Source organism: Sorex fumeus, unplaced genomic scaffold, assembly GCF_029834395.1.
Source record: "Sorex fumeus unplaced genomic scaffold, SorFum_2.1 ptg000020l, whole genome shotgun sequence".
In the NCBI taxonomy this organism is placed as follows: Eukaryota; Metazoa; Chordata; class Mammalia; order Eulipotyphla; family Soricidae; genus Sorex; species Sorex fumeus.
The window spans coordinates 5,915,042-5,927,497 of record NW_026606077.1 but is presented as its reverse complement, the minus strand read 5'-3'; the positions used below and the strand labels follow the sequence as shown (position 1 = coordinate 5,927,497).

The window sequence follows — 12,456 nt, the reverse complement described above, 5'->3', positions numbered from 1 at the left end:
AAAGTGGGTGGTTTGTACCTCCTAATCAATGTTCAGGGGTTCTGGCATTATTTGGCCACCTGGTCTGAATGAATAACTCGGACCCAAGGATGCGGCACTGCCCTACTGTGTTGATGTCACCAGGGCCACAGGGGCCTCGCCTGGGGAGCTGCGGGGTCACATCTGTCAGAGCTGCGGGGCCCTTGTGGGTTTGAATTCAGGTCCTCGCGTGTGCCATGATGCGCCCCTTCTGCTGAGCTATCCCCCTGACCCCGGTACCTCACCATTTTGACTGCTTGCTGCCTCCCTCATTTTTTCCCTTCTGGTAAAAAGGGCCTTCGATGTGCCAGGCACGTGCTTTTCACAGCCCTGGGGCCCCTTCAAGCCTCTTCTCCCCGTGATCCCGTTTCCCTTCTCTCACTTCCACGCCTGCCTCCCTCCCCGAACCTTTCTCTGGGATCTTGCAGATGAGCTCAGGCTGTAATGGGGTCTGCAGGGAAATCTGCCCCTCTGCCTCTCCTGAGAGTGGGAGGGAGGTCCTAAGACCACCCAGCTGCCACCAGGGAGCTCGGAGCAGACAGTGCCCCCTCTCATGCAGCTTTCTGGCTCCGTTCCTGGCACCGAGAGGAGACCTGGCTCAGGTGGGGGTGACCGAGATGCTGAAGGTGTGAGGGGCGGGTGGAGGGCACGCGCCCTTCCTGTAACCAGCCACACCTCCTGCCCCACCTGTCGAGTGAATCACCTGCTGCCTTACTGCTGCCAGTTGCTCAGGTCACTCGCTGGGCTTGACCAGCCCAGAGAGCAGGAGGGCCGGCTTGTGCCACCGCTCAAGGGCAGAGCATCCCTCATAGGCTGAGTCCGTGGGGAGCTGGTCCCCACCCATGCTTCTGCAGCCCAGGCCCTTGGGGAGGGCGGACCCTGGGCTTGGTCCCTTGCTGGTAGGCGGGCACTTGAGGGCCTGTCTTCTCCAGGTGCCCGTATGAGCAGCAGTCCAGCCTGGTGGCTGGCGACAGGATACCCGCGTCTGCATGCTGAAGAAGATGGGCGAGGCAGTGGCCAGAGTTGCGAGGAAGGTCAACGAGACGGTGGAGAGCGGCTCGGACACCCTGGGTGAGTGCAGTCAGGGCTGGGCATGGAACACCCTAGACAGGAGGGGACAGCAGCTGTGCCTGCCGATCTGCCTTCTGTGGAGCTGGGTTAAGTTGGTCTGTGGTCTGCTGGAAGTTTGCTTCTTCCTCTGGCTCAGCTGAGGAGGTTTGGAAAAGTCTGAGTGATGGCTCCACCCTCCAGGAGCCTGCCAGGCTGCCTCTGGGCTGCAAACAAGGTGTGTGTGTGTGTGTGTGTGTGTGTGTGCGTGTGTGTGTGTGCGTGCGCGCACCGCAGATTAGCCCTGTATGTGTGACTGTGCAAGTGTATTTATATGTGCTTCAGATAAGCCCTGTGTGTGTGTTATGTGTCACCGTGTATTTGTGTGTGCCTTGGAGAAACCATGTGTGAGTGAAAGAATGTATGAGTGTGTGTGTGAATGTGTGGTTGTGGGTGTTTATGTGTCCCTGTGTAAGCATGTGTGTGTAAGCATGTGTGAGTATGTGTGTGTGCAAGCGTGCGTGTGTGAGTATGTGAATGAACGTGTGTGTATATGTGTGAGAGTGTGTGTGAGCATGTATACATATGAGTGTGTGAGCATGTCAGTGTGTGAGTATGCCCTGAGACCAAGTGAGAAGAGCTCAGTGTCAGAGTGTGAGTGTGAGTGTGTGTGTCCTGGGACCAGGAGAGGAAAGCTGGGTATCAGTGTGTGTGTGTGTGTGTGTGTGTGTGTGTGTGTGTGTGTGTGAGAACCAGGTGAGGAGAGCTGGCTGGCAAAGAAGCACCTGAGTTGGCAGGCTGCCTCAGGAGAGCTTGCTGCACCGTCATGGGCTGGAGCTTCTTGCAGGCAGGATTCTGCTCAGCCTGCAGAGGAGGAGTTGGAGGGTGGAGTGGGCCTTCTCCTGTCTCTGCTTCAGGAAACCCCATTTGCCGCTGTCCTTCAGTTGCTCACTCCCTGTCGGCTGTCACCGGCCGTCGCCTTTCCGCCCAGGCCACGGTCCCAGGGCTGCAGGTTTGTAAGCCAAGTGTCCCATGGCTTTACCTGTGTGGCTCTGCAGTGGCAGCACTGCCTGTGTGACCGTGGCGGGACCTCAGGCAGTGCCTCCCTGCTGTGTGTCCCATGCTGTCTGAGTGCCACCGTGGAGCCTGGATGCTCCAGGAGGACCCAGGACAGGGAGCACAGCCTGGGCTCTGGGGAGCACCGCCACACTGGGCCTTTGGCACAGGAGAGGAAGTCCATGCACAGGGCTGTGTGAGAGTGTGCTCTGATGTCTCTGTTTTTGTCTGACTCAGGCAGGAGCATTTTCGTGGAGGCTCCAGCCGGAGTCTGGGAAGGTAGTTGGTGAATGAGTCAGGTATGTCTGGAATGGAGGCTTTTAGAGTTTGTGGCTGGGGAGGTGGAGGGATTCTCAGCTTTTGAGAAGAGCTTGGTTACCACCTCTTCCAGGAAGCCCTCAGCCCTACTCTCACCCACCCTCTGCTTCTGCCTCCTCAGAGCTCACTCTTTTGGTGTCCCAAGAGAGCAGAGACTGCCCGTCTTTTGTCCTTCACACCCCTGCCCCAAAGTCAGAGCAGCACCAGGCCCCTTGTAAGCGTGCGGCCCAGTGTCCTCCACTAAGCTCGGAGTCTGGGTGGGGGTGGGGCAGCAGCTAATCAGCAAACTTGAAGATCGTTTTTTAGGGGGAGTCTGGGGGAGAGCTGTGAGTGATGGGCCTACAGTCTGGGAATTCCTGAGTCCTCTCCAGGGCACTGGTCACACCGCCTGAGCCCGTGCTCAAGGTTCGTGTCCACTGCCCAGATCGCTATTCCTGTCTGACCACCTCGCCTGCTTTCTGAACACGTTTCTTCACTCCCTGAAGCAACATGTGTGAGAAAATGGGAGGATGACCTGCCTTCCTCATCACGGTAGTTAGGAGCAATTGTCCCTGCAGGCAGATGCTCAGGATGTGAGTAGCTCAGTACATGTCGGCTATTAGGTTTGATTATTTCCCATCCCACAAGGCTGGGGACCCAGGGCCTGCCCTCATACCCCTGCCTCCTCCAGCCAGGGCTGGGGGGAGGGGGGTGCTCAGGATTGCCAGACACGCCTCCCTGGGGTGAGGGGCACCTCCGAAGCCCACCACTTGCATACGTGGACTCAGGGTGAAGCAAGGGGTGCAGAACCCAGTCTTCCTGATCAGGTACTGCTGAAAAGGGCGTCTCGGAGGCAGTAGTGGGGAAGTGGGAATCCCAGCAGTGGGGGAACCTCACCCCTGCAAGGGAGTGTTCCGCTGTGCTCCCAGGGATAGCCTGGCAGGTGGAGAGCCCGGATATATCTGTGTATGTGGGGTGTGTGTGTGTGTGTCAAGAGTGCCAGAAGCTTTGCTGCCCCCACAGCCAGGCGGGGTCTAGGACTGGACACCATGCCTGGGAGATGCTGGGCATCGAGGGTTGTTGAAGCCAGCCCTCTGCCCTGCAGGACCCTGTCCGGCCTCTGGCTGACCACACCCTGACTCTCTGGCCCCGAGCCTGTGCTCCCCCCTCCACCCCATCCTCTGGGCAGCAGGGGAGAGGAGTTCATTAAACCCTCAGTCTTTGCAGCCATGGCCACAGTGCAGGCCTGTCTCAAATTGGAGCGACGGTCCAGCGGGTAGGGTGCCTGCCTAGTATACAGCCAACCTTCTGATCCCCGGCGCCTCAGATAGTCACCTGAGTCCTGCCAGGAGTGATCCCTTAGCACCAAGCCAGGTGTAAGCCCTCACTCCATCATCTGTGCCCCCTCTCTACCTACCCCCCCTCAAAGAAACAGACAAAAAAGGACCAGAGCAGTAGTACAGTGGGTAGGGTGCTGGCTGACTTGGGTTCGATCTCCAAAATCCCATATGGTCCCCCAAATCCCACTAGAAGTAATCCCTGAATACAGAGCCAGGAATAAGCTGCTGGGTGTGGCCCCCGAAGCAAACAGACAGAAAGAGTGTCTCCTGAAGTTCCCTGGGTCTATAAAGGTAGTTTTGCAGGGCCGGGGGTCCGGACGGCCCAGTAGAGAACTTGCCTGTTTTGTTGAGGCCTTGGGTTTGATTCGTAGCTCTGCCAAGATAAACAAAATAAAGTAAAATTAGGACAGAACTAAGAGGGCTTCTGACCTCTTCAGGGCCCAGAGGAGGCTGATTATCAGACCCGGCACTGCAGCAACGGCCCCTGAAGTGCCTGCCCTTGGCAAGATTTGCTGGTCAGCAGCCTGGGAGGGGCTGAGTCTGAGCTGGCAGTGGGCAGCTGTGGCCCGCTAAGAGGACCATGCTGGAAATTGAATCCAGAGTTGGCCACATGCAAGGCAAGTGCCTTAAAACCCTGTACTCTCTCTCTTCGCCCAAAGTTGATTTTTGTTTTTCAGGGGGTGGGGTGGGGGTAGTTCTTGGAATTACACCAGGGCCTAATACATGCAAAGCAAGTGCTGTCACTGAGCCATATCTTCAGCCCCCAGACATTCTTCTATATAATGCATTAACTGTAAAGTAAAGTAGAAAGTAAAAGGCCCTCCCGTTGATCATCGATTTGCTCGAGCGGGCCCAGTAACGTCTCCATTGGAGACTTTGTTGTTACTGTGTCTGGCATATCGAATACTCTCGGTAGCTTGCCGGGCTCTCCGAGAGTGGCGGAGGAATCGAACTCGGGTCGGCCGTGTTGGCTGCGTGCAAGGCAGACGCCCTACCCGCTGTGCTATAAAATTCCATCGTCTGGATGAAGCCTGGCTGATTCCCGTGTGCACTGTGAATTCAAAGGAAATCCCACACATTTCTCTGAGCCTGCCAGGAGTGATCCCTAAGCGCAGAAAATACAGTTTGTGAGTTGTTTTCTGTTTTGTTTTGGGGCCACACTGGGCTGTCCTCAGGGGACCATATGCGATGGTGGGAATGGAACTGGGGTCAGCCATACACAGAGCAAGCACCTCTCCCACTGTGATGCCTCTCTGGCCCTAGTTCTGTGTTTCCTAGAACGATGATGAACACACTGAATGGCGTGCATGTCCTTGTCATCTGGGGCGAGGGGACAAGCAGAGTTCCACCAGCGGCTGGGTGATGGCCACGCTGCTTCCTAGGTCCTGCCCTGGGAGGAGTGGCACAGACTTGGCTCACAGCTCTTTTCTGCCACCCACCCCCCTGCCTCCCTGTGCCAGGCAGGGAGAAAGCTTCAGGCGATGGGCGGCACAAGGTGGCAGAGCTCAGTTACAGCCGGGCTCTCACCTTACTCAGATCCATCCCCTGCCAAGGCTCACCCTAGCCCAGGCCTCTTGGGCACTATGTGGAGCTGGGCCTGATCCCGAGCCCTGGATCCCAGCCCTGGCCCTCTGCTTCGGACCGCCTCACCTCCAGGAAGTGGACTTCATTCCACCTGTCCTTTGCTGGAGCTGGGGCTCCTTCCTTCAGTCACGATTGAGGTTCTAGACCCTTCCTAGAGGCTGACTGAGGGTTGGAGATTGCACATTGCCCCGAACCAGGCTTGCTTCTCCAGCCACCCCATGCCCGACCACGCAAACTCTTTTCTCCTTGTTCAACTTTATGCCCGGGGGTGGAGAGAGACATTACAGCAGGTAGGGCACCTGCCTTGCATGTGGCTGACCCAGGTTTGATCCCTGACATCCCTCTTGGTCCCCCAAGCCCCACATCTGAGTGTCACCGGCTGTGACCCAAAAACCAAAACATTCTGAGAAAAAGAATCACAACGAAAACTCCCAAACCTTCCTGCCAGCTGAGTGTCCTTGGAGTTCTCATCCCCGAAGGCCACGTCCTTCTCTCCTGCTCTCACATGGCAGCGGGTGGTCGTCAGATTGTGCTGCTCTGTGGCTAGTGCCTGGTTGATGCGTGCCTATGGGGGGCTTTAATGGAACGGCCATTACTGTGGAGGAGAGGGCTTGGAAGGGCTGGGCCGGGTGCAGGGAGGGAGCCTGCTGCCCGCACCAACGTGGTGGCTTCTTTTCATGGCCTTTTGTACAGTCCGCTCTCACCCACCACTAAAGATTCCTTCTGAGCTGCGTTGGGTGACTGGTCGTTGGTCTTTGGGCATACATCATGGGTGTCAGTGCGTGAATGTCGGTGCTGTGGCCTGTTCCACCCCTGAGACTGCGACACTCAGGCTGTAGGAGAGCCAGCTGGTGGCGGTCTGGCACGAACCAAAAAGTTGCGAAGTGACACTACCAGACTCCACTTCCTGACTCTGGGGATTCCCATCTGCACGCGTTTCCAGAAAATTCTGAGCTCTCAGTTCTTGTCTGGCATGTGCTCCCTCGTTCCCTAGAGTCTCCTATCTGGAGTTCCTTTCCTGCGCCTGTGTGGAGGTTTCTGTTGGGATCCATCTGCTCTATTCTGAGGCTCTTTGCCATAGGGCTCCCATTTATTCCTGGTCAGGCGCCATCACAAGGTTTGATTCCTCACCTGCCTGTCCCTGCACCATCATTTCTGTGATGTCTGGGGCTGGTTTGTTGCTCAGTGGAGGATGTACACAATTTAAACTTGGCTGTGGTGTTCATAGGCTTTTTTCCTTTTTTTTAATGTACTATGTATTGCCAGCATTCTTTGTCTCTCTTTTTTTATTTTTTCAATTTTATTGAATCACCATGAGATGGTTACAGGCTTTCATGTTTGGGTTACAATCACACAATAATCAAACACCCATCCCTCCTAAAAAGGCTTTTTCATTGTGATGTTCACACCAGGGTTTTACCTTTGGCTGTGCTGTTCTGGAAAATACCTGTGTCACAGCCTTCCAGGGACCCCAGAGAGCAGAGCCTTGGGGATCTTGCACTCATGTGTGGGGTGGTACCAGTGACTGAATTTCTCCAAGGATTGCTGGACTGTATGTATCACACGTGTTTAACCATGGGAGAAACCCCCACACTGTCCCACAGCGAGACGGAGAGGTTCCCTCTCTCCTGGGTGAGTGTGTCACTGTCACTGTTGCTTTCACTTTTCTTCTCTAATGACTAGGGAGGGCTACTCATAACTGGAACAACGAAATTTCCAGGTGCTTATTTGACATCTGTCTTTTCAGAGTTTTTGCACATTGAAAAGTTGAACTTTTTCTCCTTTTTTGGGGGGAGCATCACTCCCTGTTGGTGCTTGAGGGACCATGCAGTGTGGGCATTGAACCCCGGGTTCCTGCCTGCAACGCATGAGCTTCCACCCTGGTCTCCCTGGCCCTCAGCACTGCCTTGGACTTTGAGAATCACTGACTGATTATTTCTTCTTCTTTTTTTTTTTTTAAATGGAACGCTCCACGAATTTGCGTGTCATCCTTGCTCAGGGGCCATGCTAATCTTCTGTGTCGTTCCAATTTTAGTACATGTGCTGCCGAAGCGAACATGTACTAAATATAGAACCTAATATAGAACCTCCTTCGGGTGACTTCAGGGGAAGGTGTTTGGTCAAGCTCTGTGTGTGCGTGTGTGAGACACAGAGAGAGAGAGAGAGAGAGAGAGAGAAGGAAAGAGAGAGGGAGAGAGAGGGAGGAAAAGAGAATATGACTGTGTGAATGAACATGACCTACCTCAGGGCACTGGGCCCCTGAACTGGACCCTGGAATGATGTAGGGAGAGGCCAAGGCTACTGAAGCCATTTGCTCTCTCCTGGGATTCACCTGCGCTGTGGCTCAGTGCCTTCCTCCATAGTCACCAGCAGGTGGCGCCCTTGCTGGCCCATCAATGACAGCTGCTGGATCCGGCTGTTTGAAGGTGCTCGCGACCCCCCCCCCCCCCCCCCCCCACTGACAAGGACTTCCCCTCAAGTCCAGCTCCCGTCCTGCTTTGACATTCTGGCTGATGGATGGGTCACTTGCCTTAGTCACACCCCTACGGAAGAGCCTGGCAATAGAGATACCATCTGAAATCACTGCAGCGTGTACTGGGGCTTAGCTCTGTCCTTCCTGCCTCAGCATCACTGCCGACCTCTTGGTGCCCGATTCTGCGGCTCCTTTCTCGGGGTACCAGGAGACTGCCCCAGTTCCTTTTGAGCGCGCTCCCACACACGCACGCACATGCAGTGCCCTGCTGCATGTGGCCCTGGTCAATAGGTCTCTGTGATAGGGGTCCTGGAGTCAGGACGTATCGGTCATCTCACCCCTAGCCCTTGTTGGAGGCTTTTCTCCTCGGGGTGTTGGTATTTCCCTGGGTGGGGCCGGCGTTCCCAGCTCCTTGCTGTTGTCCTTCTCTCCTTTGCAACGGCTGCTCTGTGTCTTTTTATTGCTATTTATTCAGCCATTGATTAGGCTGATTGAATTGGGCCTGAACTCCACCGCTCTGTGTCTTTTGATGGGTAGCGTCCGTCTGTGAGTCCCCATCCTGAGCTTCAGATGGCCCCTGGCAACCGTTGCTCCCCCTGCCCTGGACCAGTGCTCTGGAGCTTGCACCCTCCAGCTGCTGGCCTTGTGCCTGGTGCCACCAGGCCAGTGGTGCTGCCAGGCAGGTGTGGCAGAACCATGTCCCCAGGGACACACCAGAGGAGACGTGATGGAGTGGGGGTGGGGGCAGTTGTGCAGTCTGGAGCCTGTCGGAAGGCAGCAGACTTGAGGAGGTCCGGGCTGTTCGGGTCCTTCCCCTTCCCTCCCATCCCCTCCCCACCTGTCTTCTCCCCTCCTCCCCCCTTCCCTCCTTTTCTTCCCCTCCCCTCCTCTCTCCCATACACTCCCCTCTTTTTCCCTGTTGCACCCTTCTCCGCCTTTCTCCATCTTGCTGCCCTCCTCTTCGTTCTCCTCCTCTCCCCTCCCCCCTTCATTCTGCCCTCCCCTCCCTCCCTCCTTCCTTCCATTTTTGGTCATGCCACCCAATGGGTCTTGCAAGCTCTCAGTGGTGTTTGAGGGACCATGCAGTGCCAGTGATCAAACCCTGGCTTCCCTCATGCAGAGCGTATACTCCAGTCCTTTGACCCATCTGCCCATCCTCACTCCAGTCAACACAGATCAGCTGATACGCCAAGAAACTGCTTCAACAGCCCCTGCCGCACCCCCAGCCCCCAGGGCACCTGACTATCCTTTAAGTCACTGGCACTTAGAACAGCGTTTTTGAAAGGAAGAAGGAAAAAAATTTGCAACCACGTGGATACTTATTCAGCTTCAAGAAGGAACTGTCAGAAGAATGGAAAGGTTCTGCTTCGGAGAATTAACCAGATGGATAATTTCGCAGTCTCTAAAGCCTTCTGCTTGAGTCTGAAAGAGTTAGCCTGCCCGGGAGGCGGGTGAGGGAGGGACTCAGCGAGGCTGGGCTGGGCGGTATAGGCAAAGCTGGTGCTTTCAGAGCCAAAAGTGGCTGTGCAGGCTGGGGGTGTGGCTGGGGATGGAGCGGGTGACAGACACCTGCTGGAGCCCCTGGCACCCCGACCCAGCCCGGAGTGGGGTTTGCCCTGAGACAGCTGTGGCAGCGGCTCTGATTCTCTGGAAAGTGCTGAATTTAATCCTTCCTTAATTGTCACCTGTCTAGTCTCAGCCGACTGTATTTCACTAAGATGAAGACGCTTGTTGTGTTCCAATTTGTCACCAGAATCCCTCATTGTGTCAAGTTCGTTCCAGCAAGGCAGCAGCAGTCACTGTGCGTGTCAGACTGAGGTGCACACTGTGGAGGATGAAGGAGAGGCGGGTGGGGGCTGGTCACGGAGCTCGCCCTGCTCCCGCGGGCGTCCCATTGGGCTGCTGTCATCGGTACTGAACCATGTCTCTGCCTGGATTGTCCTTCGTTAAGATACTTGCAGACCCGGTGCTTTTTATTCTTTCTGTTTTGCTGGAGGTGGGGGTGGGGGGCTCAGCAAAAACTGGAAAAAGAGTTTTTTTACTTGGCCAAAAGCTTGCTGGTTGTTCTCCCCACAGTGCTCGGAAACCATGTGGTACTGGAGAGCGAACCTTGCCTGCAAAATCCCTACTTGCAAAGCGTGTGCTCAGCCCTCTGAGCGATCTCCCCAACCTGTCTTTTTATTCTTTTCTCAGTTAAATGCGCTTCCTCCAGGAATCCCTCCTCGGCCACCCTAAGTGAGAGTCTCCCTGCCCTGCCTCCGTTTCCTGCTCTTCCAGGACATGGTTTTATCTGGGGAAGGACGGGATGTCTGCGTGAGGCCGTCCTGGGGTCTGTGTCAGTTTTTTTTGCTGCTCCTCTCTGCCCCCCTCCCAAAAGAGGAAGTCAGGGACGTGCCATCCCCCGACTCTGTTGGCATCTGCTGGTGCTCCGGAGGTGTTTGTTGGGTGAGTGGTGGCCTCTGGTGGGCGGGGTGTCCACCCTGCTCGAGGAGGGGAAGACAGGGTTCTGTGAGGCCACAGTGCTGGTCAGCCTGTGCTCTCAGCTCGCCCCTCTGCTGGCATGAACTCGTCTATCAGTGTTGTAGGTAACAGGCCCGCCACCATAGTGCCTGCCCTTGCCAGTAAGGATGAGACACACACATTAGTTACTGGCCCTGAGACCCAGATGGGCCCCCAGCAGAACAGACTTGGGCAGGGATCCCTGGCTGCGAGTGGTGACATTCAGTGAGGACAGGAGTGAGTGAGGGCCGTGGACAAGTGGCGGTTATGTTTCACTCTGTTTATTATTTCAAAATGTCTTTATTTGGGGGCTGGAGCAATGTTTACAGCAGGTAGAGTGTGTGCCTGGCACATGGCCGAACTGGGTTTGACCCCCAGCATCCCATATGATCCCCTGCGCCCACCAAGCATGATCTGTGAGGGCAGAGCCAGGAGACAGCTATATGGTATTGGGATCAAACGTGGGGCCCTTTGAGCCAGTTCCCCAACCCACTTTTTTTTTTTTACTTTTTGGGTCACACCCAGCGATGCTTAGTCCTGGCTCTGCACTCAGGAATTACTCCTGGCAGTGCTTGGGGGACCATATGGGATGCCCAGGATCGAACCCAGGTCGACTGTGTGCAAGGCAATCGCCCTTCCAGCTGTGCTATCGCTCCGCCCCCCCCCACTTTTGTTTTTGTTTGTTTGACGGTGCCAGGAGTTGAACCCAGAGCCTCACAGTTGCAAGGCAAGTGCTTTCCCATGAGCCAAAGCCTATTGCCCGTTTTTTTTGGGGGGGGGGGTCGGGAGAGTTGGGGAGAACTCAGGGGCTTATTCCTGGGGATCATTTCTGGCAGGCCCCAAGACCATATGGAATCTAGGAATTGAATCCCAGTCAGTTGTGGGCAAGGCAGATGCCCTACCCACTGTCGTATTGCTCCAGCCCTGTCTTCTTGAAGGCGGTTTTACTTGCCAAGAACAAGGAGGGGCCATTTCTGCGAGTGGCCGTTTCCACAGTAACACACAGCTGTTGCCTCATGGAGAGAAGGTCGGAGGGAGTTCCTGCCAGGCATCCGTCTTACGAGTTCTCAAGTACAAACACGGTCTCTGTGGTGGAACCGTGAGCTGGCCGCCGGCCAGATGCACGCCACGCCGAGCCCTTTATTGTACGCTTCATCCTTGCTCAGAGCCACTTTCACCCTTCCTTTGTTTAAGTTGAGAATAATTCACACACCAGCACAAACCCTGTCTCGAAGCGTAACATTCTGTGGCTTTAGTGTTCTGAGGCCGAGTGACCAGCACCAGGTTTGAGCCTCACCCCAAAGGAACCCCTGATGTGAAGGACCCACTCACCCCCTGTTTGCGCCTTCCCCCAGCTTCTGTGATCTGCTTCTCGATGGATTCGAGACCCTCCACGCTTCCTGTCAATGGAATTGTAGGATGAATGGCCTTCAGGGACTGACTTCTTTTATGGGGTAACATGTTCTTGAGGGGACCAGAAGACCCAATGTTCATCTTCCCAGCGCTAATGACCATGTTCTCTTCGAGTCCCGATGAGATCTTAGGGGACTCGAACTTCTGCCGTGCACTCTGATGCCTTTGCTCTCCAGCTGGGCCCTGCTTTGGGCGAGGTAGCTCCGGAGATTGGGAGGGAAGTGGCACAGAGTCTCTGGGAAGACCCTAACGTCACTGTCTCTGGGTCAGGGGTTTGTCAGGAGGGTGCCTACCCGGGTTCCTTTGCCCTTGACTTGCCTGGAGCAGGTTAGCGGGGTTTGAGTGGTAGTCCAGCAGGTGACTGACTCAGGCTTGTCCCCCAGCACCCAGAGTAGTCCCCAGAGCCAGCTAGAAGTATCCCTGAGCGCAGAAGCAGGAGTCTGCCCTGAGCATGGCAGGGTAGAGAGGGAGCTGTTCGCAGCTGTGTGCGAACAGCCCTGTGAGCATGCGCTGGTCCCTGGTGCCCTGACGCGTGGCCCGACCCTGGGCCAGACTGGCCTGCTGTGCTTCTGCTCTGTGCTCCCAGCATGGGGGGTAGGCAGCATCCGGGCACTGCTGTCGGCTCTTTCCAGGTTTGCTTCTTGTCCCAGCAGCCAGTCCCTCACTCGCAGAGTCGTGCATGTACTGGGAGTTTGATCTTCTCCGACACACACAGTGCTGGCTGTTCTT

General features: G+C 55.7%; 1 protein-coding gene and 1 non-coding gene across 2 annotated transcripts in view; one reads left to right on the top strand and one right to left on the bottom strand.

The window, feature by feature from the left end:
• The first annotated feature begins 950 nt into the window (after positions 1–950).
• LRRC20 (leucine rich repeat containing 20) overlaps positions 951–12,456 on the top strand; it is a 73,124-nt gene continuing 61,618 nt past the window's right edge. Inside the window, exon 1 of the mRNA XM_056113512.1 lies at positions 951–1,089. Coding sequence (XP_055969487.1) covers positions 1,008–1,089 — 82 coding nt within the window. The 5' untranslated portion in view covers positions 951–1,007. The remainder of the gene's footprint in view (positions 1,090–12,456) is intronic.
• Positions 7,297–7,399, bottom strand: LOC130022761 (U6 spliceosomal RNA). Its single transcript, XR_008792298.1, has one exon. It is a non-coding gene; the product is annotated as a U6 spliceosomal RNA (small nuclear RNA).